Source organism: Prenolepis imparis, unplaced genomic scaffold (genome assembly GCF_030444845.1).
Source record: "Prenolepis imparis isolate NDT839.2.m4 unplaced genomic scaffold, iyPreImpa1.0 SCAF_10, whole genome shotgun sequence".
Lineage (NCBI taxonomy): Eukaryota > Metazoa > Arthropoda > Insecta > Hymenoptera > Formicidae > Prenolepis > Prenolepis imparis.
This window is the reverse complement of record NW_028141168.1, coordinates 3,112,394-3,138,406: the sequence shown is the minus strand read 5'-3', so window position 1 is coordinate 3,138,406 and position 26,013 is coordinate 3,112,394. Positions and strand designations below refer to the sequence as shown.

The window sequence follows — 26,013 nt, the reverse complement described above, 5'->3', positions numbered from 1 at the left end:
TTCTTTCTGTGTGACTAATCATGATCTGATTTTATTAAAAATTTGTCTATTCTTTAAATAGAGTTTATTTTCTCGTCATTAAAATCTATCAAAAAGAAAATATTTATTGTGTTTTATTAACCTGAAACTTAAATCTCCTTCAAAAACTGCTCAATGCCTTTGTTTTAATGTTTTATCCACTGAAAACATTTCTGAAATTTTTCAGTGTGGATTCTGTTCGAGGCTTCCAACAATTTTTATTTCACTTCGTAAAAATCATATTTCATACGACGTCAACAAAACGTCTTCCTTTTGGGTCATGATTCGTACGAAAAAACAAAAAAAGTCACATAATACGAGAAGTAGATGACAAACACCCATCGTTATTTTTATCAAAAAAACTGTTGGATAAGCAATTAAATGTGTATTAGATAAATGTATGTATCTATTAAATAAATGTATTTTAACATACAAAAAGAAAGAATATATTTTAATAAAATTCACCATATTTTCAATGACAAACATTTCCTGTTTTTACGATGGATCTTGCTTTCATAAAATTTGTATTAATATATATATATATATATATATAACAATATATACAGGGTGTTTCTCGAGGAAGGACAAAATTCTAAAATGTAATGTAGAGTTTATTCTAAGCAAAAAAATTGTATATACAATATAGGTCAATTCAGTGTCAGTTATCGAGATATAGATATTTTTATTAATATTATAACGAAAATACTAGAAATTAACAATTTTTATGTAAATATTTTCTTAATCATTTTAATTGTTCACAATATCCACCTTCTACTTGCAAACATGCTGCTGTTTGTTGTGTTATGGACTAAATAATGATCTATAGTTTACACCGTTAAATCGATTGGTACGCGCATCAAATTGGTGCGGATTAAACATTTGATTAGTCCCTGTTTACACAGATCGATTTCAAAACAGATTAGGTTAGATTAGGTTTTCAGTCCGAAAAAGAACAAATTTTACTGTGTTTTTCAAGTTATATAAAATTCTAAAAGTCTGAGAATCTTAATTCGATTTTTAACCTAACCTCAATTTAACAGCAGGGAAAATGCGATCAGAATCAAATCTGATGCGTTTACAGCGTGCTGGCATCCTTTGATACACGTACCAACTTGGTCTGATACTCGCGAGTCAGGAGTATTGAACCAGACCAGACTAAAATAATCCGCGAGCGTTTATACCGAGCGTATCAAACGATTTGATACAGATATAATACCCGGAGGTTAAAGTTGTTGGTAGAACTGGGCCTAAATGTCAATCTTCAATTTCAAATAAAATGCTTGAAGTAATACTCTGTTTGTTTAACGGAAATTAGTGCTTTGAACGAGACTGGATTATCAGGCATTACTAACAAGAATTAAATTTTCTTTACACCTCGATAACAGAGTTACATTGACTTTATAAATGTAAAGGAATTTTCATAGAAAATAAATTCTAGAATACATTCTAGAAGTTTGTCAGTTGCAAATATATATTAGGTATAAATTATCATATAATCAAGGATAAAGAAAATATATCCCACTAGACATGAAATGTTCATGTAATATTTCAAATTGTGACGTGACACCCTTTGAGCGCCGTCACAAGGGCCACCGCCCGACCGGGGGGGGGTTAAAGATTCTGGGGTTGCCCCTCGTACTTTGCGTACCTGAGAGGAGGCGACCTCGCATTTTATAATTTTATTTCGCGATACCGTGCCGAGCGGTCAGGGCGACCCTTGGGGGATCGCAGGACGACTGCCTTTTTTTTTTTTTTTTTTTTTACGCTGTGGAAACCATCATGGTACCCTCGCCCTCCGGGTAGAGGACGAGGGTTATGTGGGACTCCTTGTTCCCCTTGGCCGGTCCACTGGTGGATCGGTCAGGGGGCCCAAGACCTACCGCACTAAAACCACAGCGTGTGCCTGCGCTGGTGCTTACGGTGATGGCGGGGAACCAGCAATTGCATCACTTCCCGCCATCATCTGGCCCTACCTGTCCCGGGAGAGCATCTTCCCCGAGAGGAAGATACTCTCCCCCGTCATCCTACCCGGTTGTGCCGCAGAGGGGCACAACCTCCACGCCGCGCCCTCCCAAAAAGTTTGCGGGCGGGGTCACGGCTCGAGTTTTCCCGTTCGAACCGCCACCCCCCGCCCCCGGAACGAGGCCCCCTCTCTCTCCCAAGAGGGAAAAGAGATTCAACCAGCGCACCGGGAGCCCTACTTCTGGGAATTCCCCCCAGAAGGGGGGGAAAACCCGTCCGCAGGCAGTGGTGCCCTCTCACCGGCGCTCTAAGGCACCGGTGAGAGGGCCCCCGTCTGCCGCGTCCCTACCCGGGGAGGACCACGTGCAATGGGACTCCTAGTGAGCCCCGGTGTGGTCCCCCCTGCCCTCGGGCCGCGGTTCCCTCCCTATCGGGATTCGATCATCGACCCGGGGGCAGCGCCGAGACCCTCCCCTGGGGGAGGAACTCGGCATGGGCGGGGGCAGACGCCGCCCGACTCCCGACCGCAGGGCTTACGCCGTGCGGCCGCCAGCCAGGCGGCACCCGCCCCCGCCCTCCTCCTTGGACTGCTCCACGCTAACGTGCCTCCTCCTCCACAACCGGGCGAGGGGGGCACCGCGCCCCTCGCCCAATCTCCCGTCTTCTACTCCGCCCCCTCCGGGAGGCGTCTTCTTCTCCTGCGACGGGGGGGTGGTCCGCCTCCGCGTCCCCGCCTCGGCGGGTCGCCCCCGCCACCTCCCCATCTACCACGGGCACCTTCTCTCCCTCGCGCCCTCCCGGCCACTGACCCCCCGGGCCCGACCCGCCCCTGGCCCCAACCGCGGCGATTTCTTCGCCCAGGCAGCCAGGAGGGGTCGTCCCTCTCCTCCCGGGATTCAGGGCTGAGAGGGAGTCTCCCCCTTCTTCCCCGCCTCTCCCGCTCTCTTTCGGCCTCCTCCTTCTGCGTCCTAACTTTGAAGCAGAAGGAGGAGACCGCCTCTCACGCTTCCTCGCTCCCGACCATCTTAGCAGCGATGGTCGGGAGCGCCAGATCCTCCCCGATAATTTGGACGAGGACACGGCGCTCCTCTGCCCACGCCGGACAGAATTCCAGCGTGTGCTGCGCCGTGTCCCTGTCCCCGTCACAATGATAGCACTGCGTGGTGCGCTCTTTCCTTATCTTACACAGATACTCGCCGAAACAACCATGTCCGGCGAATATCTGTGTAAGGTGGTACTACATCCGTCCGTGAGGCCTATCCACCCACTCTTTCATTATAGGCCTCACGGCCCCGACGACTCTCTCTCCCGAGTTGGATGGGGGGATGTTCTCCAGCCAATCCCCCCATTCCTCTAGCATTTGTCATCGGGTTTGCGCTCCGACTATGCCTCGGGCCCTCTTAGTTATTTTGAACCTCATCCCACGGAGCTCTCTTATTCTTTCATACGCCCTCTTGTAGGCGTATGCCTGGAGCTCCATGGGAGGTAGTCCAGCGAGGGTCGAGGCCGCTGCATGCGACACCGTCCTATAACCGCGGACGACGCGGTTGGCCATTCTCTGGATCCGGCGAAGTATATCCCGGATCCGTCTCCTGGCCACCGCCTCGCCCGCCCATACCGGTGACCCGTAAAGGGTCACAGAGTTGACAATTGCCGCATACAACCTGCGCACCCGGTCGTCCGGTCCGCCAAGATTGGGCAGCAGGCGGCTAAGTGCCGCCGCTACCCCACTGGCCCTTTCTTCCAGACGACCGAAGTGCGCGTCGAAGTGCCATTTGCCGTCCAGCCAGAGCCCCAAGTATTTGATACTCGGCCCCAGCTGAACGGGGATGCCGTCCACGATGACATGAGCCTTTGGTGGCTTCCCCTGGGAGCCATCATGGAAAAAGATGGCCTCCGTTTTATGGGGAGCCACCTTAAGGCCCAGTTCCCTAATTGCACGCACCACGCAGGCCACCGCGAGATTCGCCAGGACGACTGCCTGAGCGGAGGGCAACCTCGAAAATGTGCAGCAAGACTCCGGAAACCCCGGAGGCGATCTGGTACCGAAGAACACCGAGGAAGTTATAGAAGAACGAACATCCAACCCTCCAGGTCAAGTATCGAGTTCCCGTCGCTCCCGCCCTCCTAACAGTCACCTAAGATACCGCCTGTTTCAGAGATATACCGAACAGCAAAAAGGATACCGACGGACCCCCTCATGCTGCAGAATGGGTGGAGGACCCCGGATCGGCCGCAGGAGCCATCAGGGGAGGACTGGAATACGGCCCGGCCAGCCTGCCACGTCCGCCCCTGACGCCAGTATATAGATCGACACATAGATATGCGGCAGATATGACGACATCGATCGTCATCGAAATAAATTCCCGAGATCCACGGCTACCCTACTGGGGGAGCCGGGGGATCGATGGGCGTATCAGCACTACCCCCACAGAGACCAATATCAACAGGATGCGCGAGAAATCGGCGCGGGACTCGAAGGACCGGGAGATTCTCTCGGAGAGAAGCACTGTCTGGTGATCCGTGCTATCGAGCGGGCGAACCAGAAGAGGATCCAACAGCTACCGAAATTCATTGTAAGCCGCCACTCAGGTAGTCCGTTATAATTGTAATACTTCTCGGTCAAGCTGGTGTCGTATCGTGCCGTGTCGTGCAGTGGTTACGTGCCGCGGCGTAAAACCCGCGAGCCAACGTTATAGTTACCGATTCCGGGAGGGAGCCCCATCGCTCCGTAATTAACGCGAGACCAGCTACCCCGAGGATCACGAATGATTCCCCTCTCAGGGAGGTTGTCACCGACAGTCGTAGGATTAATTTATGTACCGTTCCGTCCCGTATAATACCGTATCGTGCCGCTTCCGGAAAAGCACTCGTATCGAGATGCGACCTATCGATTCATTATAGATTACCGGGAGTAACGGAATTTGTGCGAGATTGCGCTCGGCGAGTTATTGATTACCGTACCGTTAAATCAAACTCGGCGAGAGTCGCATAAATGTTCACGAAATTACCGTATACCGTTCCGATATCGCTTGCGTAACGATTCCGATTATATTATGTTGGTTTGACCTTCGGGTCGGAAAGTGTTGTTGAATTCCGGTCCTACGCGCGTTATCCGAGTCCCGTTAAGGAATGTGCTAGTTTTTGTACCGCGTGTATGTCGAATACCGGGTGTCGTTTTCCACAGTAATTTGTTCGCATATCAGAATCCCGAAGTTTCGTTAATGCTTGTATCGCGTTATATCGAGTAGCGATTATTGTTTCCGACTCCAGTACCGTCAATTATATTTCTATTGAAACATTGTCAAGGGTACCGTAAATCCCACCGAATCATCTATATGTATAATAGTAGATATACTAGGCCAATTCTAACTCAGGTCCTCCGAGGGGGGTGCGGGGCGCGGGGAATCTCGTGGGCGCGGGGGCTGACGTCACGCGGGGTGGAGGGGATGTTTCGGCAAAGGAGGGGGAGTTTTCTGAGTGCAATATTTGTAGATGGTATCTTTACGACTTTTTTATGAGGGATCTTAGACATTTTCCCAAAAAGGTATAGAACAAGCGCCGATGTCCGGCTGCTCAAACTTGTCAACGGAACGTTCTAGAGTCCATTAAAACTATGTTTTTTTTTCATTTTATGTCCATAAAATCATTAGGATATTATGGAAAGGAATGATGATTTTAGGGCCGAAGCTACGACGAACATGTTGAAACGTGATTTAATAGGCCTCTACCTATTTGCGTTGACGTTCGGCAGCTTTGTACCCTCGCGGAAAATCTCCCATAAAACGGAAGCGAAACATCTTCCTTAATATTTTTTAAGGAAGAATGCAACGTATCGGCGCCAACGTTCGGCTGCTTGTAACCGGAGCGCTCTAGAATCCATTAAAACTATGTTTTTTTTCATTTTATGAGCAAAATGTCCATTAAATGTCCATAAAATCATTAGGATATTATGGAGAGGAATGAAGATTTTAGGGCCGGCGCTGCGACGAACACGTCGAAACGTTATTTATATAGGTGCAAATGTAAAAGCGTTGACATTCAGCAGCTTTGTACCCTCGCGGAAAATCGGTCGTAAACGAGAGCGAAACATCTTCCTTAATATTTTTTAAGGAAGAATTGCGACGTATCGGCGCCAACGTTCGGCAGCTTGTGTCCTTACTCCTCTATCCATAAAACCGATATCTCGGGAAACTATCTTTTGAGATACGCCAAATGTTAGAAAAGGAAACAGAATTAGGTGAAATATATATAAAGAGGATGAGAGCGCGTCAAATCATAGTACGATTTGAAAGCGCATAGATGCAGCGGTGAAAAAGTTTAGTGGTTACTTTCTTGTATTAGAAGTGTTAGTGGCATAGTAGTGAGAAAAAAAATGGAAAACATCGAGCAGAACGAACGCGACCTGTTGGAGCGGTCCCATCAAGTCGTCACCTTAGGCGAGTATTTTGAATGGGCGCTGCGCTGCGAGGAATTGATCAAACAGCTTGAAGAACGCAGCCGTGTCAAGCGTCCGCGACTCTCGATTGGATATAGACAATCTTTGGTTGCTAGAATCGCGCAACTCGAGGGTGCAAAAACTCGATTGCAGAGACAGTTTGTATCCAGTGGTAGTGAATACAGTGGCGACAATAACGCGGAAAGACTCGTTTGGCGAGAGATTGATATGGCGTTCGAGAGCCGCATCTTAACCGGTGCGGTAATAAACAATAATTACATCGAACCTCGTCAATTTCTCGAGGATGCCAAAGACATTGTGATCGAGCACGTGCAGAAAGTGATGCAAAAACACATTAATGTAAAAGTGAACACCGTGTTTAATGGCGAGTTTGTGTCCGGTGATAAACGCGCCAACAAAAGTGTCAATACAAAAAACTATGAACTCTTTCGCACGTCCGATTTACATGAGTGGTACGAGCGCCGCGTTATCGAACCCACGCTAGCATCGCTAGAAGAGTTTCAAGAACGCGATAGTGGTTGGGCGTTGTCACAAATAATTAACTTGACTATAAATATAAACAAGTATAATTCAATGCGCGCGGGGTGTTACCTAAACTTACCGCAAGAAATTATGACGAAGAGAGCAGTGGTGAACGTGCAGTCTAAAGACAATGCATGTTTCGCGTGGTCACTTGCATCGCGAGTTATGGACTCGACCCTGCGTATTATTATACTCTTCCCGGGTATACATGGGATGCCATGTTAAAACATACAAATATAACATTCGAATTGCTTACTGATATCGACATGGTTATGTTTATCGAACGGGATATACGCGGTGGTTTAAGTAAATGTTCAAATAGATACGCCCATGCTAATAATAAGTACATGCAATCGTATGATCCGTCGAAATCATCATCATATTTAATGTATTTAGATGTAAATAATTTGTATGGATGGGCAATGTGTCAACCGTTGCTTTACGCCGATTTTCGATGGGTCGATGACATATCTAATTTTGACATATCTTCTATCGCGCTTGATTCGCCTACAGGCTACATCCTCGAAGTAGATTTAGAATATCCGCAACATCTTCGCGACATGCACACTGACCTACCGTTTTGCCCAACACGCGATAAACCACCCGGTAAGCGGGAAAATAAGTTACTCGCAACGCTTTACGATAAGAAGCGTTATGTGATACACTACTACAACCTGCAGCAGTGCATGCGTCACGACCTTCGCGTTACAAAGATACATCGCATATTACAATTCACTCAATCCACATGGCTTCGCGGTTACATTGAACTTAATACGCAATTTAGAACGCAAGCGAAAAATGATTTCGATAAAAATTTATACAAATTAATGAACAATGCGGTATTTGGCAAAACGATGGAAAATGTGCGTAATCGTGTCGATGTAAAACTCATCACACATTGGGATGGACGATACGGAGCAGAGGCAATGATTGCGAACAGACATGTCTCTTAAACTGTCGTCCATTATACACAATTTGATAATGAAGGTCTCCCAGGCGGGTGACTATGACTCCGGGAATCCATCGGTCCATCCGTGGATTACCTGAAAGAAAATAAACTGTCTGTGACGGTTGGAATGTTCTAAAGGATACAGTTCCCTGATTTTGAGGCTTCACTGTCTCCGTGGACTTCTTATCGCTGTACCGCACCAAGTCGAGGGTACGTAAGCTTCGTCCCATGAATAGCTGTGAAGGGGGTTGTCCCGTAGTCGTATGCGGAGCTTTGCGATATTGTCGCAAGAACTCATTTAGGTTCCGTCGTAGAGTATCTTTGGTAGTTGCCATTGCCTTTAGCGCGTCTTTAACTGTTTGGACGTAACGCTCAGCTTGGCCATTCGTTGATGGGTGGTACGGGGCCGTGAATTTATGGTACTTGACTTCGCTTCTTTGTAGAAACTCCTTGAATTCCGCTGACGCAAACTGTGTGCCATTGTCCGACACTACAGTGATTGGAGCGCCGTAGGTTGCAAACAGTTCATCTAGAATTCTGATCGTCGCGGTTGACGTGGAACTCGTAACTTTGACTTCTAACCATTTGCTGAAGGCGTCTACAATAATAAGTAACATCATGCCCTCGACTGGGCCTGCGTAATCAATATGGATTCGTTCCCACGGTCCTTTGGGATATTCCCAATGATGTTCGCGATATTTTGGCGGTGCGTGTGCATGTTTTCCACATTCTGTGCATGCCTTAGCGACGCTCTTGATTTCCGCATCTATGCCTGGCCAAAAGACGAAAGAACGTGCTAGGCCCTTCATCTTGACTATTCCTATGTGGGGTGCGTGAAGATCAGCGAGGATAGCTGGCCGCAATGATGGTGGTATAACGACTCGATGTTCCAAGAGTAAACAGTCTCTCGATAGTGTGTAGTTCATCTCTGGGGCTTTGTATCCAAAATTAGCAAGGCACTTCCCTGTCTCAAGGATTTGAATTATTTTGTTCAACTGTGGGTCTTTGCGTGTTTCACTTGCAATCTGCTCAGCTCGCACCGGCAATTGTTTGATTTGTTGCGTAGCAAAGTGATCAAATCCGTCGCCGTGCTGCGTCTCTCTCTCCTCCTGGATAACCAATTTGTGAATTGTGTTAGCTACCGAAGGTAATGGTTTTCTGGAACAATAATCGGCGTTCACATTTGCTTTAGTTGGTTTATATGTAATATCAAAATTAAAATGAGAAAGGTAGTCCGCATAGTTCGCCATTCTGCTGATGCATAATACAGGGAGGGACTTCTCCGGATGTAATATCTAATAAGAGGTTTATGGTCCGTTATTAATATGAAGTGGCGAGCGTAAACATAATGGAAAAACTTGTTGATTGCCCATACTATGGCAAGCGCTTCCTTGTCAATTTGGGGGTATCGCTGTTCCGTAGGCGACAACGTGCGACTTGCGTAGGCGATTGGCCGCTCGAGACCATTGGCAAGCCGATGTGATAATACGGCTCCTAAGCCTATTTTGCTAGCGTCCGTAGCCAGTATCACTGGCAATTGCGGATCATACGGCATTAGGACCTGAGGTGACACCAGCGCATCTCTGATGTCTGCATATGCTGATTCTGCGGATGTTGTCCATTGAAAAGGATGTATGTTCAGCATATCCCGAAGTGGACGACTTCTTGTCGATAGGTCTGAAATGAAAGATCCATAATACGTTGCTTTCCCCAAGAATAACTGAAGCTCTTCTGTTGTGGATGGTTTGGGTGCATCCTTAATCGCTCTAATGTGTTTATCAGACTTATGTACTCCTTGTGCGTCTATTTTATGGCCCAAAAATTCCACTGTTGGGGTAGCAAAAACACATTTATCGCGGTTCAATTTCAGGTCATTAGTCCTTAATCGACAAAGGACTGTATCGAGAGATGATAGCAGATTATCATAACTATCTGCAAATACTAGTATATCGTCAAAGAAATTGAGTACATTTGGGATATCTCTCAGGGTAGCTTCAATTCGTCGCTGCCGTACTGCCGGGATATTAGCTGCTCCATATACTGCTCGCGTTGGACGAATGAGTCCGTGTGTTGGAGTATTCAGTGTTAAAGCGTGACTAAATTCCGCGTCAACCGGTAGGTGCGTGTACGCATCGGTGATGTCTAAATGACAAAATAACTTTGCATCTTTCATTCGGTTGAACAAATCCTCTGCCCTGGGGATTGGATATTCGTCTATGACAATGCGCGGATTTAGCGTTGGCTTATAATTACCTGTAATCCTTAATTTACCATTTTTCTTTGTGACTATGTGTGTTGTCGAAGCCCACTCCGAATGTTCTACTTTTTCGTAGAAACCTGATGCGATTTTAGCGTCGATTTCCCTGGCGTATGCGTCACGTAATGCTAACTTCTCGTGCACGGGCAAAGACGGGTGTCACTCCTGGTTTAAAATGGATCGAAACCAACGGTCCTGACAATTTGCCTGGAATCATACTAAATATATCTTCGTAGTTCGTTAGAAATTGCTTTAAACGAGTCTTCTGAGCTTCGGAGAGGTCTGGCGTCTTCGATGTTACTGTGTGTATATTCTCCGCCGCATCAAAAAGTTCATGAAATTTGATTTCGTGTGTAAATTGAGAGATCCATTCTCTGCCAAAAAGTGAATCGAAGTTGCCATCTACGACGTAGAGATTTAGTTTCCGATAAGTCGTCCCTAACGTTACTTCCACGGGTAAGCGTCCAATACAGTTAATGCGGTGCCCGGTGTAGCTGGCGAAATGTCTATCTGTTTTGAATAACTTGCAGCTAGGTTTAATTAAACATAAGATTTCTTTACTTACAATACCGCACGGCGCGCCTGTATCCAGCTCCATCTCTAAATTTTTGCCGTTAATTTTTACCATAAGTGTGCGTTTAGATGAAGTTTCGAGTTTATTAATTTCACTTAGTTTGTCCAACCGTTGCACAATGTCAAACCGTGGTGCCAATTGGATGTCCGTTGCTACTTGATCCGTTGTTTCTGCAGGAGCTTGAATCTGTTTTATCGACCTATATACCTTCGCGATATGTCCTTTTTTACTGCAATTATGACATAAAGCCTCTCTCGGAACTTGCACTTGTCACGAGCATGTGGTCCACCGCAACTTGTACAGTTACGTTCCCTTTTTCCAGTATTCCGTTTGTCGTCCTGTCGTTGAAAACATGGATTTTTCCGCTCATTTTGCTCCCGAGATTGTGTCTTCTGATGTAAGCCCTTTTTTTGCCGCTTTAATTGCGACGGTGCATATCCCAATTTATGCACGGCTTCATGACTGGTTCCTACTCCGGCTGTCTTAACTTCATTACTAACCTCTCGCGTGGCTTCAAGGGTGCGATTTCGTACGCTTCTGCGAACGTGGCCGGCTTTTTTGCGACAATTTCATCGCATGTCTCACGTATCAGGAGCCCATGTAAAAGTTGTTCAATTAACATCCTGTCAAGGAACTCGCCGTAGTCGCAGTATGCGGAGCCTTGTCTAAGGCGTAATGCAAAAGCTGCAATCGTTTCTCCTTTTTGTTGTACAATGTGCCTGAATTTAATGCTCTCCACGAATTTATTTTTCGTGAGATCGAAATGGCTGGTTAGAATCGTACGTAACTCGTCATAGGTTAGGTCTTCTGGTAGTCGCGGACTGATTAGGAATTTGAGTGCGTTATTTAATTCTCCGCCCATATATACGCGCGCGTAGTTCGCGTGTTGTTCTTCGGGTATTCTACTCAATTGCAGAGCCCAATCAAATCTCCTAAAATAATCTTCAACTGAAGATCCTTCCGACGATCTATATTCACTGACTGAAAGTGATGGCGGCTTCGGGGGCTGTGTTGTCCCGCCAGTGCCGCCGCCGCCGCCGCTAGTGGCTCCCGTATTGGCTGTTACTTGTGCCGTTGACAACTGGATGGCGCTGACCATCATGTTTGCGATCGCTTGCAATTGTTCTGGCGGCACTTCCATCTTGGATTTCCGATTCTAACCTTTGTAGCGATCGATTTGAGAATTGAAGCTTTGACGACCGAATTTGCCGTATATTTGCTTGTCTTCCTCTTGAGCTTCTGGGATCCCACTTCTGACACCAATTGTTATGTTTGGATGCGGGACTGGGCACTAACGACGTCACAAATATACACTGAATCGTACTTTATTTCAACGAGTTATTGGACATGAGTGTACTACTCGACAGCCTCTAAAGAAGAAGGGGGAGTCCCCACTTAATGGCGGGTTCTCAGTGCGCGTACAATAAAGTTCAATACACAACATTAAGGATGATGTCATAGCGACCATGCAGCTATGTTTGAAAATTGCGATTTTGCACATTTTGCTAATCAACTAATTGTGAACACCTGGGGGATGACAGCAGCCGGTGCATTGGCGCTCGTGATACATTTTAGCACATGTCGCAAGATTCATCTCAAGGTGATAGCAGCCGTGCATCGGCGCTTGAAAATTTTGAATATGTTGCATTTTGGACATTTTGACCTTGACAATAATTCTAACATTTCATTTAAGGATGATGTCATAGCAGCCGCGCATCGGCGCTTGAAAATTTTGAATATGCTGCATTTTGAACACCTAGGACTGATGTCATAGCAGCAGCTGTGCATTAGCGCTTAAAATTTTGAATATGTTGCATTTTGTACATTTTAACCTTGACAATAATTCTAACATTTCATCTGAGGATGATTCACTAGCAGCCATACATCGGTGCTTTGATTGGTTGAAAATAATATCGGATCAGCAATAATCCCCACCCCATCACAATGGATATTATGGATAAAATTTAAAAATAATTTAGTATCACATTGATCACTCGATTGAAAAGGTTCTTTTAAAATGTACTCCGCCAGCATGAATTATTACGTTCCAGTACAAGAAAGCAATGTTTTGTGCAAGAAGAAATGTGACAAGTAAGTTTCAATATTATCTGTTAAATGAATTTTTCAATAAACAACTTTTTTTTTTTGTTAAATAATTTTCAATAAAATTTTTGTAGCGCTTCATCTCATCGTGCGGCTCGTATACTTGGAAGAAGATACGTCTTAACCCCAACATCATACAAATATTTGGAAATAGGAATCAGCGTCGGAATAATATCCTATGTGGAATTGGCTCTCGGTGATAATCGAGGCAATCAAATAATATTGCCCATTGAAACATGGAAATCTCTAATGCGGAAACGAGCAGACATTGAGCAGCTAACTGAAACTCCGCTATGGATTAGTGATCTGATACTCGAAGCGGTTAACATGTATACTTCAAAAATTATAAAAATTACATCATCTGATAATTCTTTGTACATGAAACCATCAACGTTACTACATTTATTCGATTTCGAAAAATGTATTGATCATATGTATTCCTGGCTGTGTGAGAATACTCATAGTATTAATGAAAAATTTAAGCAATTTGTAAATATTTTACAATGTGATAATATCCGCGATGTGAGCAATGCCGCAAAGGCGATACGTGATAGTAATATGTTTAATAGCGAATCACTTATAGATTGTGAATTGATAACTTGTGCTATAAATGAAATTATTTATAATGCTTGCAACAAATAAATTATTTTACTGTTAAACTGTGTTTAATTATTTCTTCCCTGTCTGATATACATAGTCGACAAAACTCTCTGGAGATGTAGAAAAATGATGAGCTAGATGATACTCCAGTTAGAACAGAGAGATGAAGAGAGATGTAGAATTAAAATCAAGAGGGGAGCAACATTATAATATATGTGTCGTGTCATAGAGTAGCAGACTTATACTCGCATGCTCGTGCTGTGCGGTTGCATGAAACTGTAAGATATACTCTAATTGAAGAGAAAACGTGTTGCAACTGTAGATGCTCCCTAAATCAAATTTTATCGTGCAGTGTGTGTCCTATTTGAACACATTAAACTGTTAAAAATTAAAACACTTAAAGTGATGTGAAAATGGCGAGTGATGTGAAGATGCTAACTCAGGACGAATACATTGCATCGCTGGAAAAAGATGTGTTAGAAATTGCTGCTGCGTTGGAAAAAGAAAATTTTGCAGTGCGTCCGACTGAAAGTAATAAAGTGAGTTATCTGTTCTGGGAGTTGGAGTGCGATGGATGTATCGACTTGTTAGAAGGACAATACCCACAACCATGGAGATTTTTTTGGAAATTTTATGAAATAAAAATAAATCCAAAATTATTGATCGGAGATTTGCAGTCACGGACCGCTCGAATCGCGCGACTTGAAGAAATAAGAAGATTGCTACGCAGACATTACTTAAGCGTAGATATCAATGTTCCAGCACTATCGACAAACACTCCAGTAAATTCAATCGTGCAGGCAATACACGGGCGCGAAATAGGTTTCAAAAAACGTCACACGAAAAACCTGTATGATTGCATCTTTACGCATAATTTGTATCATTCTCCACTCGACTTTTTTTGAATGGCGAGTTCAAAATTTCTATGTAACAGAACTCAATCCTGGTTGTATTGCAAACGAGTTTTCTTGGTAATCTGTGTAAGTCTCTTTATTTTTATAATAATAAATAAATTAAAATATTTAAAAATTATTAAATTAATTAATAAAAAACTTTTTTCTGTTATGCAGGAGCCTTTCACGGCCACTGCACCATCGTGCCGCGCCGACGTCCGCCGACACCCATCACCTCATCATCACCATCACCATCGCTCAACACCGCCCCACATCCCCTATTTATATTTTACATTTTATATTAATTTATATTTTATATTTTATATATTGTATATTTTATATTTTAAATTCACACACACACACACACTTTGTAAATACACACACACACACTTTGTAAATACATACACACACACACACTTTGTAAATACATACACACACACACTTATCAAATATAATTATTTAAAAAACAAAAAAAATCTATTTGCTTTAGAATAAGATCCTTACCTCTTGTTTCCTTTCAAATTATTAAATAAATGTATTTATTTTAAAATTCCTCTCTCCCATTCCTCATCCTAAAAATATTAATTTAAAAAAAATATTAATTAAAAAAAAAAATTCTCTCTTGCGAACGCCTCTCTCTTTGCGTTCTCCTTCGCCGCGTTACCTCTCGCGTGTGCCTCGCGATATCTCTCTCTTTCTCGCAACCACTATCTCTCTCGCTCTTGCATATACGCCTCTCTTGCGATATCTCGCTCGCGTGCGCCTCTTGCTCTCCTTCGCGTCATCTCGCTACCTCTCCATCTCGCACTATCTCGCGACCGCTATCTCTCTTTCGCGAACGTCTCTCTCGCGACATCTCTCTTACGTGTGCCTCGCGCTCTCCTTCGCGTTCCTCTCTCCCCGTGGACCCCACACCAATCAAGCTCCACGCGATCTTTCGCGGACGCTCCCCCCTCCCCGCGGACCCCTCGCGGACCCGGCTCCAAAATCGCGGACGCTCCCCCCTCCCCGCGGACCACTCGCGGACCCGGCACCAAAATCACGGACGCTCCCCCCTCCCCGCGGACCCCTCGCGGACCCGGTACCAAAATCGCGGACGCTCCCCCCTCCCCGCGGACCCCTCGCGGACCCGGCACCAAAATCGCGGACGCTCCCCCTCTCCGCGGACCCCTTGCGATACATCGCGGTACATCGCGGACGCCTCCCGCGTGACGTCATTCCCCCCACCCCGCGTGACGTCATTCCTCCCTCCCCGCGTGACGTCATTCCCCCGCGCCAAGGTTTCCCCCCCTCACCCCCCTCATTGCCCCGTAGTTAGAACCGGCCTTATACCACTACTCAAATTTATACAAGTAATATATATTCTTATATTTTAGAAACAGAGCAATATCTCCTATAGAACAATTATTACTCACACTTCGTATTTATGCTACAGGATCATTCCTTATAACAATGGGAGATTTTTCTGGAATGAGCACAACTTCTGCACATTATATTGTACATAGAGTTAGCGCAGCTATTGCTAGATTACGACCTCATTATATCCATTTACCAACTACAGAAGAGGAGATAAGAAATGCACAATTACAATTTTATAATATTGCATGTTTTCCTAGAGTCATTGGTTGTATAGATTGCACACATATCCGTGTTCAATCATTTGGTAAGTTAATTTTATGAGAAATTGTTATTACTTTTTGGATATATTTTTATTATTGTTATGTTATTTTTTATTATTTTTTATAATGTATAAGTATACATATTTTTACTATTGAAAATTTTTATTATTGCAGGTGGAGAAAATGCTGAATTGTTTCGCAATAGAAAAGGTTACTTTTCTTTGAACACTCAAGTAGTATGTAACAGCAATTTAGAAATAATTGATATAGTTGCTCGTTGGCAAGGTTCTGTACATGACAGTACTATTTTTAATAATAGTCGTTTGAGAGCAAACTTTGAGAATGGAATGTATGGAAACAGTTTGTTATTAGGAGATTCCGCATATCCACTAAAAAATATCTTGTTACTCCGTTGTTAGTACCACAAACTGCTGCAGAGCATCTTTATAACGAAGCACATATTCGCACTCGAAATACAATTGAGCGTCTTTTTGGCGTTTGGAAAAGAAGATTTCCAATCCTAGCGCTTGGAATGCGATATCGTTTACACAGAATAATGAATATTATCGTTGCAACAGCAGTGCTTTATAACATTGGTAGACAAAATAATGAAGCAGAACCAGATATCGATCCAGATTTAAATTTACCTGCACCATGGGATCAAATGTTAGCAGAATGTAACATAAATCACAAGATTAATAATGATGAAGTTGCTGACGTAGCAGTTCGAACAGAATTAATTCATAATTACTTTGCCAAGTAAGTTTTTATCTGTAGTTTTATAGACAAGCTTTATTTAATATATTTTCTTCAATTGAACAAATCATACATTTTATTATTGTTTTTTAAACATTTAAGAATATAACTCAATTACAAATTAACTGTTATTGCATACATTTTTTCAGCCTTCAGTTATAACAAAGGAACATGGAATATGAAAATATAATCTATTAAGTCTTAATTTAAAAAATATATATGAATGTATGTGAAAATATTGTCAACATTATATTTATATACTTAGATATAAAAAAGTATATAAAATTTTATATAATCTTATCTTTATATTTAATAATAAAATTATATTTCCTACGCAAACTTTGAATCACGCATATGTAAATTATAAATTATAAATTGAAAGACTAATTCAATAAAAATTAAATAAATGTGTTAATTTTAATAGCAAAAATTTCACTTTTCTGAACTCTTTTAAATATAAATATTATATTTAGGTATAAATTGATATACAAACATCGATTAGAATTAATTATATCTTTATTAAACATTTTTTTAAGAGATCCATTAAATTACATATCATATGTATATTTGTATCTGATATAATATACGTAAGTAAAATGCATAGAAAAACAATATTAACATTAAATAAAATGTGATCTATCTCCTTTATTAATAATAAAAAAAAAAATACTATTTGTGGAGATTCATTAAATCATATTATTGTAACGTTATTGTTATAACATTATAAAATCTATATTCATTAATAGAAAAAAATGACAATACTTATGAATAAACTATTAAATCACATATCTATCATATACATATCACATATTTATCACATACATTTGTACATACAATAAAATAATACGTAAATGAAATGCATAGAAAAGCAAAATAAACATTGAATAAAATGTGATCTATCTCCTTCATTAATAAAAAAAAATATATATATATTATCTTTGGCGATTCATTAAATCATTGAAACACAAATATGTAAATTATAAATTAAAATACTTAAATAAAAATTAAATAAAAGTAAAAAAATTAAATTAGAATATTAATTATTAAATAGATTTTTTTCTTTTTGCATCTCTTTTTCTAATATATGCTCTTTTATCAACAATTCTTTTTCTAATAATTGCACTTCTAATTCTTCCTTTTTTAATTGCATATTTAAAATCTGCATTTTAATGCTACTTTTTGCTTTTAAGTCTTCTTTCATAAATTTTGCCAGTTCTGGCTTTGATTCCATTAATATATTAAATTGTGACAGTCTCGTATTATACTGTGACTTTGTATTTTCTTTTTTTCTGCGTGAATTATATTGATGCTTATTAATATTTTCATCACATTCATTATTCAAATTTCTTGTTTTAAGTGGAGTATTAATTTTTTTCCTTAATATTTCTATTGCAGACGTAGTCTGCAAACTTTTTTTTCCTTGTAATAGTAATTTTTCATTGCAATTTTGTTGTATGTCGTCTTTTTTCTTTGTATGTAGATGTCTTCCACTGTTATTTAGTAACTATAAATATATATATAAATATAATATAAAAATATTATTTATATATAAATATATATAAATACATATAAATATAATATAAATATTAATTATTATTATTTAAATAATATAAAAAATAAATAAATATGATTTTTTAAAACGACCAATAGAGCCAAGCACGAAAATTAATTCAAATTTTTAGAACTGTATCTCTTGGTTTGAGATTACTAAGTTCCATCACTTCATAATCCTCGAACTTTACAACGGGAAAGCGACTTTTCGGACCTATATTTTTCTCGCCTATTTTCCCGTTGTAAAGTTCGAGGATTATGAAGTGATGGAACTTAGTAATCTCAAACCAAGAGATACAGTTCTAAAAATTAGAATTAATTTTCGTGCTTGGCTCTATTGGTCGTTTTAAAAAATCATATTTATTTATTTATTAAATACTGAGAGCCGATAAAAATATTTCTTAAAAATATAAAAAATATTTAATTAAATTTAATAATTACAAAAATAAATATTTAAAATTAAAAAATTTGTATTAAATATTATATATTTTTTGTTACTTACACTGCTATTTTGATCGGTCTCAGTTTTATTTACATTTTGATTTTCAACAAAATCATTTTCATAACTGTCATTATTAATATAATCTTGCATACATTTACTTAATTGGTTTTTTTTCTTTATATATAGATGTCTTCTATTGTTATTTACCAACTATAATAATATATATAAATATAATATTATATAATAATATAATAACATATTATTCAAATAATATAAAAAATATTTAATTAAATTTAATAATTACAAAGATAAATATTTAAAATTAAAAAATTTGTATTAAATATATTTTTTGTTACTTACACTGATATTTTCATCGGTCTCAGTTTCATTTATATTTTGATTTGCATCAAAATCATTTTCATAACTGTTGTTATTAATATAACCTTGCATACATTTACTTAATTGGTTTTTTTTCTTTATATATGGATGTCTTCTATTGTTATTTACCAACTATAATAATATATATAAATATGATATCAATATAACATATTATTTAAATAATATAAAAATATTTAATTAAATTTAATAACTAAATGTGATTCTTAAATTCGGCCAATAGAGCCAAGCACGAAAATCAAATTTTTAATTTCTCGGAACTGTATCTCTTGGTTTGAGATTACTAAGTTCGATCAATTAATAATCCTCGAACTTACAACGGGAGAATAGGCAAGAAAAATATTGATCCGAAAAGTCGCTGAAGCGGGAATTGAACCCGCGTCTTTCGCTTGCCGGGCGACTGCTCTTACCACTAAGCTATTCAGACCCTTTCGATCCTATATTTTTCATTTGCCTTATAGTGGATGTTAGTAAATAGCGCCATGAATTAGGCCCAGACGCGAAATATATAAATTAAGAAATATTTTTATCGGCTCTCGGTATTTAATAACTAAATGTGATTCTTAAATTCGGCCAATAGCAGTCGCCCGGCAAGCGAAAGACGCGGGTTCAACTCCCGCTTCAGCGACTTTTCGGACCAATATTTTTCACGCCTATTCTCCCGTTGTAAGTTCGAGGATTATTAATTGATCGAACTTAGTAATCTCAAACCAAGAGATACAGTTCCGAGAAATTAAAAATTTGATTTTCGTGCTTGGCTCTATTGGCTTCCTGCTTCCTGCATATCTTTCAATTCAAAACTTTTTATGACTTCTAGCGTGTATCTAAGTCGGTCTTTATTATCCGATTGTTGTAAAGGTAATGCAAAATTTTGACCTAAGCTCAAAATGTTTTTGATCTTGTCAGGAAGTTTTTTATTACTGATATTGACTATCCATTTCGAATTATCGATGTTATTAAACGGATCAAATTTTATGTCGGAATCACGTTTTAATTGATTGAACTTGCGTATGGCGTTATTTTTCTTTATGTAATTAAATTTCACCAGTCGTTTGCTAAATTCAATAAACCGGTTGACTATAGTTGCTTTCCTTTTACACTCAAGTGATACTGAGTCACTCAGTTATGTGAGTATTTTATACTCAGATATGACGTCATTGGTTCAGTGAGTAAAAGGAACGCGCAAGTGAGAAAATATTCTCAATAATCTTAAATCTAGCATTGTAAATTGTATCGTGAGTAATCGTGAGTTTTTAAAGCATAACGACATCCCGCCACAATAATACAGGTTCATAACCTTACTTTTAATGTGAGTCTATTAAACTCACTAAAGCTCTCAATAATCTTAAATCTAGCATTGTAAATTGTATCGTGAGTAATCGTGAGTTTTTAAAGCATAACGACATCCCGCCACAATAATACAGGTTCATAACCTTACTTTTAATGTGAGTCTATTAAACTCACTAAAGCACACGGTCTCGATCGTGTGCAGAAACTCAGTTGAATCTCACTTTCTCAGCTTCAAAAGGAACGTGCATTCAACTGAGTTATGACGTCACAAGTGAGAATTATCTGAGTTTTGATGTAAATGGAAAGCAACTAATATCATTAGATAAATAACTGAGCAATTGTTGTTCAACTGATTTAATTTTTGTTTTTAAAAAATTAAGGTCAAAATTTAAGTCCTTTATCTCAAGTTTTAATAATTTTCTTTGGTTATATTTAATGATGCTTTTAAACATACCATTGACATTATTGCTGCGGAAAGTGATATTGAATTTGATATTCTTAATGTGTGAAGGCATTAAATCGTACCTTCTGCATCTTACAATTAGTAAATAAATTAACTGTTGGTTGGATGTACAAATTCTCTTGTTATAATTAATCCATGATTTCATAAGAGACATGATCTTGTTGTCATAGTGTGTAGAGATGTGTTGAAAAAAACCTTCAATGCGAAGAAACTCCATATCCAGGTCCAGGAGTGTATCAATAAATTCCCAAATTAATATTAATATCAGTCACTAGTCAATAAACAGCGGAGTTATGATTTCACAACTCCGCTGTTTATTGACTAGTGACTGATATTAATATTAATTTGGGAATTTATTAATATATTTATATATAAGTTTTATTTATATAAAAAAATATATTAAATTATCCAAACTCGAGTGTTTATAAACTAATCATATTCATATGGAAAGGCCGATTAAAACGAGCATTCCTAATTAATTACAATATTATTATAATTTTTGATATAAAACGATACACAGTCATAATTTATATATATAAACGTTTCGAACTATACTAAGTCTTCTTCAGTAAATTTTCAATAATTCAGTTTCTATGCGTTACAATACAATAGTTCATATTAAAAACAAAGATGAAAGCAGATCGCTGCAGATATGAAATTACTTAATGTTGTGGTGTAATTTGAGACAAATTAGAAGCCTCTTATAATCATTCTCGTGTATGAACGTTTGACTAAATTTTATTTTAAACATTATCAATCAACGATTGGAGCATTTCTTCAACACGAACATTTACTTACGAAGACTTAGTATAGTTCGAAACGATTATATATCTAAATTATGACTGTGTATCGTTTACTTATTATATATCTAAATTAAGACTGTGTATCGTTTTATATCAAAAATTATAATAATATTGTAATTAATTAGGAATGCTCGTTTTAATCGGCCTTTCCATATGAATATGATTAGTTTATAAACACTCGAGCTTGGATAATTTAATATATTTTTTATACACGCTGGCCTAATAATGCGTCAATTTAACATCCCGTTTAAATACCATATATTCAATTTCGAATTTGTATATCACTCATTTGGAGCTAGAATAACAAACATTTTGAAACAATGGATAGATATGAATTATAGAATGATCAAAGCTAGATCAAAGTTGAAGTTTTTAAAACATTGTAAATGTTCTGAGGTTTTTCCGAATCATTTAACGAATTGTAACAACAAATTTAGATTATACCATTGGAAATCAAAGAATAAACTAAATCGTGTGCTTTATAGATTCAAAAAACACATCATGAACATCGAAATTAAGGATCTATACATGTTAATTAAGTCGATACATGAAAATATTCTAAGAACCTCACGCGTGTTATCTAGTAACCTTCCAACACACATATGGAGAGAAATCTATAAACATCATATTAAGTCATTTAATAGTCTACAATTCAGGTTACATCACACACATAAAAATAAATTTTTTTTTAGGTAATTTTTACATTAAAACTACGTTAATTTTACACAAATTTTATTATAAGTTTACTTAAAGTTTGCATTTATTTTATGTCAAAATATTAACATAGTATTCGTGTCACCATTTAACGTATTCGTATTATGTTAAATTAACACAAACATTTTTGTGGACATGTGATATTTATTAAATTTGACACAAATTTTTCAACTGTGAATATAATAAAAAGGATATTTTGGAAAATATTTTTTATCGATTCATTAATGACAATAAATGAAAATTTGATATTTCTCCTGCGATTTTTCGACACGCACAAGAGTTCTCGAAAACTAATTTTATTAGCTAAATTGACTTTTACGAATCGCTCGATATCAGTTGCCTCATTGTAAACATCCTCTTTATCTCTCAATTCAACGAGAGAGTTTATAGCCTGCTGCTTTGCATTACGACGCATTAAATGATACGGAGACTCCGGTAGCCAGGTGAAAATGAGAATAAACAGACATGGTGCTATCAAAGACACGAAAGCGAGATTTTGTACCGATAAAAATGGACCTATCACGTACTCTATTAAAATGCCAATTTTAATAGCGACTGTGATCATGGATGTCAATTTACCGCGGATGTGCGCTGGTGAAATTTCACCCAAATACATCGGCGTGACTGAATAAGCGATGCCTACAGTCAAACCGGATATGAATCTTGATATGTATAGCTCCTGCAAATAAAAAAAAATATTAAGATAAAAAAATTGATCACGCCAAATTGATTGCTGACAAAACATACGAGCAACGAGTTTAAATTCAATTTGCGATGCATTTAAATGATATTTAAATAATAATAAACATTGCGACGACTTTTTCTTCCGATTCGCGCGCGGCAAACCGGAAGAATGGAGCCGAGTCGTCTGCCAAAAACGAGACAGATATTTTCAGTTAATTCGCGCGTGGGAGCTAAGGTATCAGTCGCTCCGCGCGTACCGCAGCGAAGAAAAGGGCCGCAATTAATACGAATCAATATGCTTTGGGCGCCAGACACGATCTTTCACGCGTCAATCCGCGAAATAATCCGACGCGAAATCTTGGCCGAAAACCCGCTACGGGCCGGTCAGCTCTCCTAACGGTAGAGGGGCAGGGTGGTGTTGCCGCGAAACAATAGATTCGAGAAGGTCAAAATCGCGAAATACGTTAACGCAGGACTTACAATTTGACGGGACGAGACGAGACACGAAATAAACGACTGGATCTATTTAATACTATTAATAACAAAAATTTATTATAAAAGAAATATAAAGGGCCGAAGGCGACGGAATCATTAATTCGTTCGATAGTAATGAGAACTTGGAGTTACAGAGATTTAATCCCGAAGATACGAGCGAGTACTCTGAGTAATAATAACGACAACTTAAACATACAACAAATAATAAGAAAATAATAGATTACTAATAACGACTCGCAATGAAATGACAATAAGAAGATGATAATCGGTCATGAAACCTCAGACGGTAATAGCGAGATCGTCTCTCGCGACGCAATCCGATATCCTTGCGACGGCCCGTGGCCGGGACCTCGCTCTCTTTCTCGCTCTCACGTTCGCGCTCTCGCGCGATCTCTCTCACCCTCGCTCTCTCTCTCGCCGATGGTCGCGACTATCCTGTTTTCTCGCAATCGTAAAAGCGTCACGCGAACTCTCTTCAGATACGCTCTTTACTCAGACCGGCATTAATTCCGCGATACGACGGTCACACAACATAATTCTACAAAGACGCGACAACGCACAGTCGCGATACACCAACCCGACCGAATCCCGGAGAGACGAGAATAACGCGCAATTCAATCCACGGACTGACGGTCTCGGAGGCTCTCGCCACTTAACGTCGATCGCTCGCAAACTCTAAAGCACGAAAGGTCGGGCAAAGCCCTCGCGAATTTCGCTAATCTTAAGTTACACCAAAAGCTCGCGACGACGCTAGAGTGGCTAAGGCTCGGACGTACAAGAACGTAATTAATACTTGCGGCACGGGTGACCTCACCGATACGGTAATCTCCCCTTCAGGGGGACCTCTTCGTCCTCGGTACCTCGGGATATCTCTCGTCTCGATATCGGCAGACGGGAGCGGACACGCGAAGCGCAGGACAGGCAGCACAAGAGTGTCGGATCTACTGCCCCGAATCGATATCAAGACTCAATCCTGCGCGAAAGGGGTTGCGCGGACGCCCACCCAATTATCGTATCGCATGACTTCTCGGCGTCGCGCGGTTTACGCACGGCCGTACTTAGGGCCACAGCGCCCTTATCGATAATTCGTGATAATCGTTTTCGGCGTTAGTTACGCCGTGTTCTTGGTGGCTTCGCCGGTCCTTGGGCCTCGTACTATCCGGCGGGCTGGCAGGGATCAATTTTCGGCCCCGCTGAGTTGCAGCTCGACAAGATCCGCCCTCGTTGGTCCGGGGGGACTTCCTCGCCCTTTCGCGGTACTTCATCGCCCGGTTTCGAAGATCGGCCCGATCCGCGCTGTAACGGCCGTGCCCTTGCGTCAGCCGCATGCCAATTTTGGTAAATACGGCTGCTTCCGACCGTTTTTGTGTCCCTCTAAGGCTGTCGTTATTTTTCGTCCTCTCGACAACGGTATAAAAAAAATATAAACATAAACGCGAGTTAATAAATATAATCTCGATATCGCAAGTCGTCTCTCCGGGGAAAATCGGTGGCTCTCGTGCTCTCTCTCTCTCTCTCTCTCTCTCTCTCTCTCTCTCTCTCTCTCTCTCTCTCTCTCTCTCTCTCTCTCTCTCTCTCTCTCTCTCTCTCTCTCTCTCTCTCTCTCTCTCTCTCTCTCTCTCTCTCTCTCTCTCTCTCTCTCTCTCTCTCTCTCTCTCTCTCTCTCTCTCTCTCTCGCGTGGCGCGGCCGCTCGGCCCTTGCCCCGCGATTTCGGCTGGAGGGACGCGCGTCGTGACGGCAACGTCACAACATATATGTATATACATATATATATATATAAATATAATAATAAGAGGCAGTAAGAGCCAGCGTAAGTTGGTAAGGCGCAATACAATTTATTTGACGATATACATCAAAATAAGAAATAAAAAGAAAATATAAAAATACATAAAAAATTACGATAAGAATTAAGCGTACGTTTCGGCCCTTCTTTTGGCCATCTTCAGCGCATAAATAAAAATCTTAGGTAATGTGTAGTCGGAAGGCGGTAATGCTAAATTAAGCGTCAAAACGGACAGAAGAAACCTCCTCACGCACAAAAGTCGAACCTCCACATATTAATAATTAGGGCATGTGTGTCCTGGAATCTCCATCCCCACTTGTCGGTTGGGAAGCCGGAAGTAAGGTGGAAGACCAAAGTCCCATACTAAAGCCTGGCATGGTAAAGATATCTATAAAAGAGGCGGACAAACGAGATGCCAGACGTATTAAAAAGGCGCGAAAGCACGTGCATAAAAACGCGAGCAGAAGCAAAGATAAATAAGCACTTACAAATTGAGAGTCTGGTCAATCCAACGGAGTCGCAAAGTGTGCACAAAAATAATAAAACTGTGCAAAATAATAAAACCAACCCTCCTTAATGTTGGAAAAGGTAGGTCGTTCACTGAAGTCATCCGGATTGATATTTATCCTATAAGATTCTCTACCCCTCAGCAGGAGGCACCAAAATCGGTCTCAAAGGT

The 26,013-nt window shown here is 40.3% G+C and overlaps 1 protein-coding gene across 1 annotated transcript in view; it reads right to left on the bottom strand.

The window, feature by feature from the left end:
• Nucleotides 1-11,897: 11,897 nt before the first annotated feature.
• Nucleotides 11,898-26,013, bottom strand: part of LOC145941433 (solute carrier family 2, facilitated glucose transporter member 8-like) — a 30,855-nt gene continuing 16,739 nt past the window's right edge. Inside the window, exons 3-4 of the mRNA XM_083047548.1 lie at nucleotides 22,601-23,050; nucleotides 11,898-12,032 (exon numbers count right to left, since the gene is read on the bottom strand). Of these exons, the coding sequence (XP_082903674.1) occupies nucleotides 11,898-12,032; nucleotides 22,601-23,050 (585 nt within the window). The remainder of the gene's footprint in view (nucleotides 12,033-22,600; nucleotides 23,051-26,013) is intronic.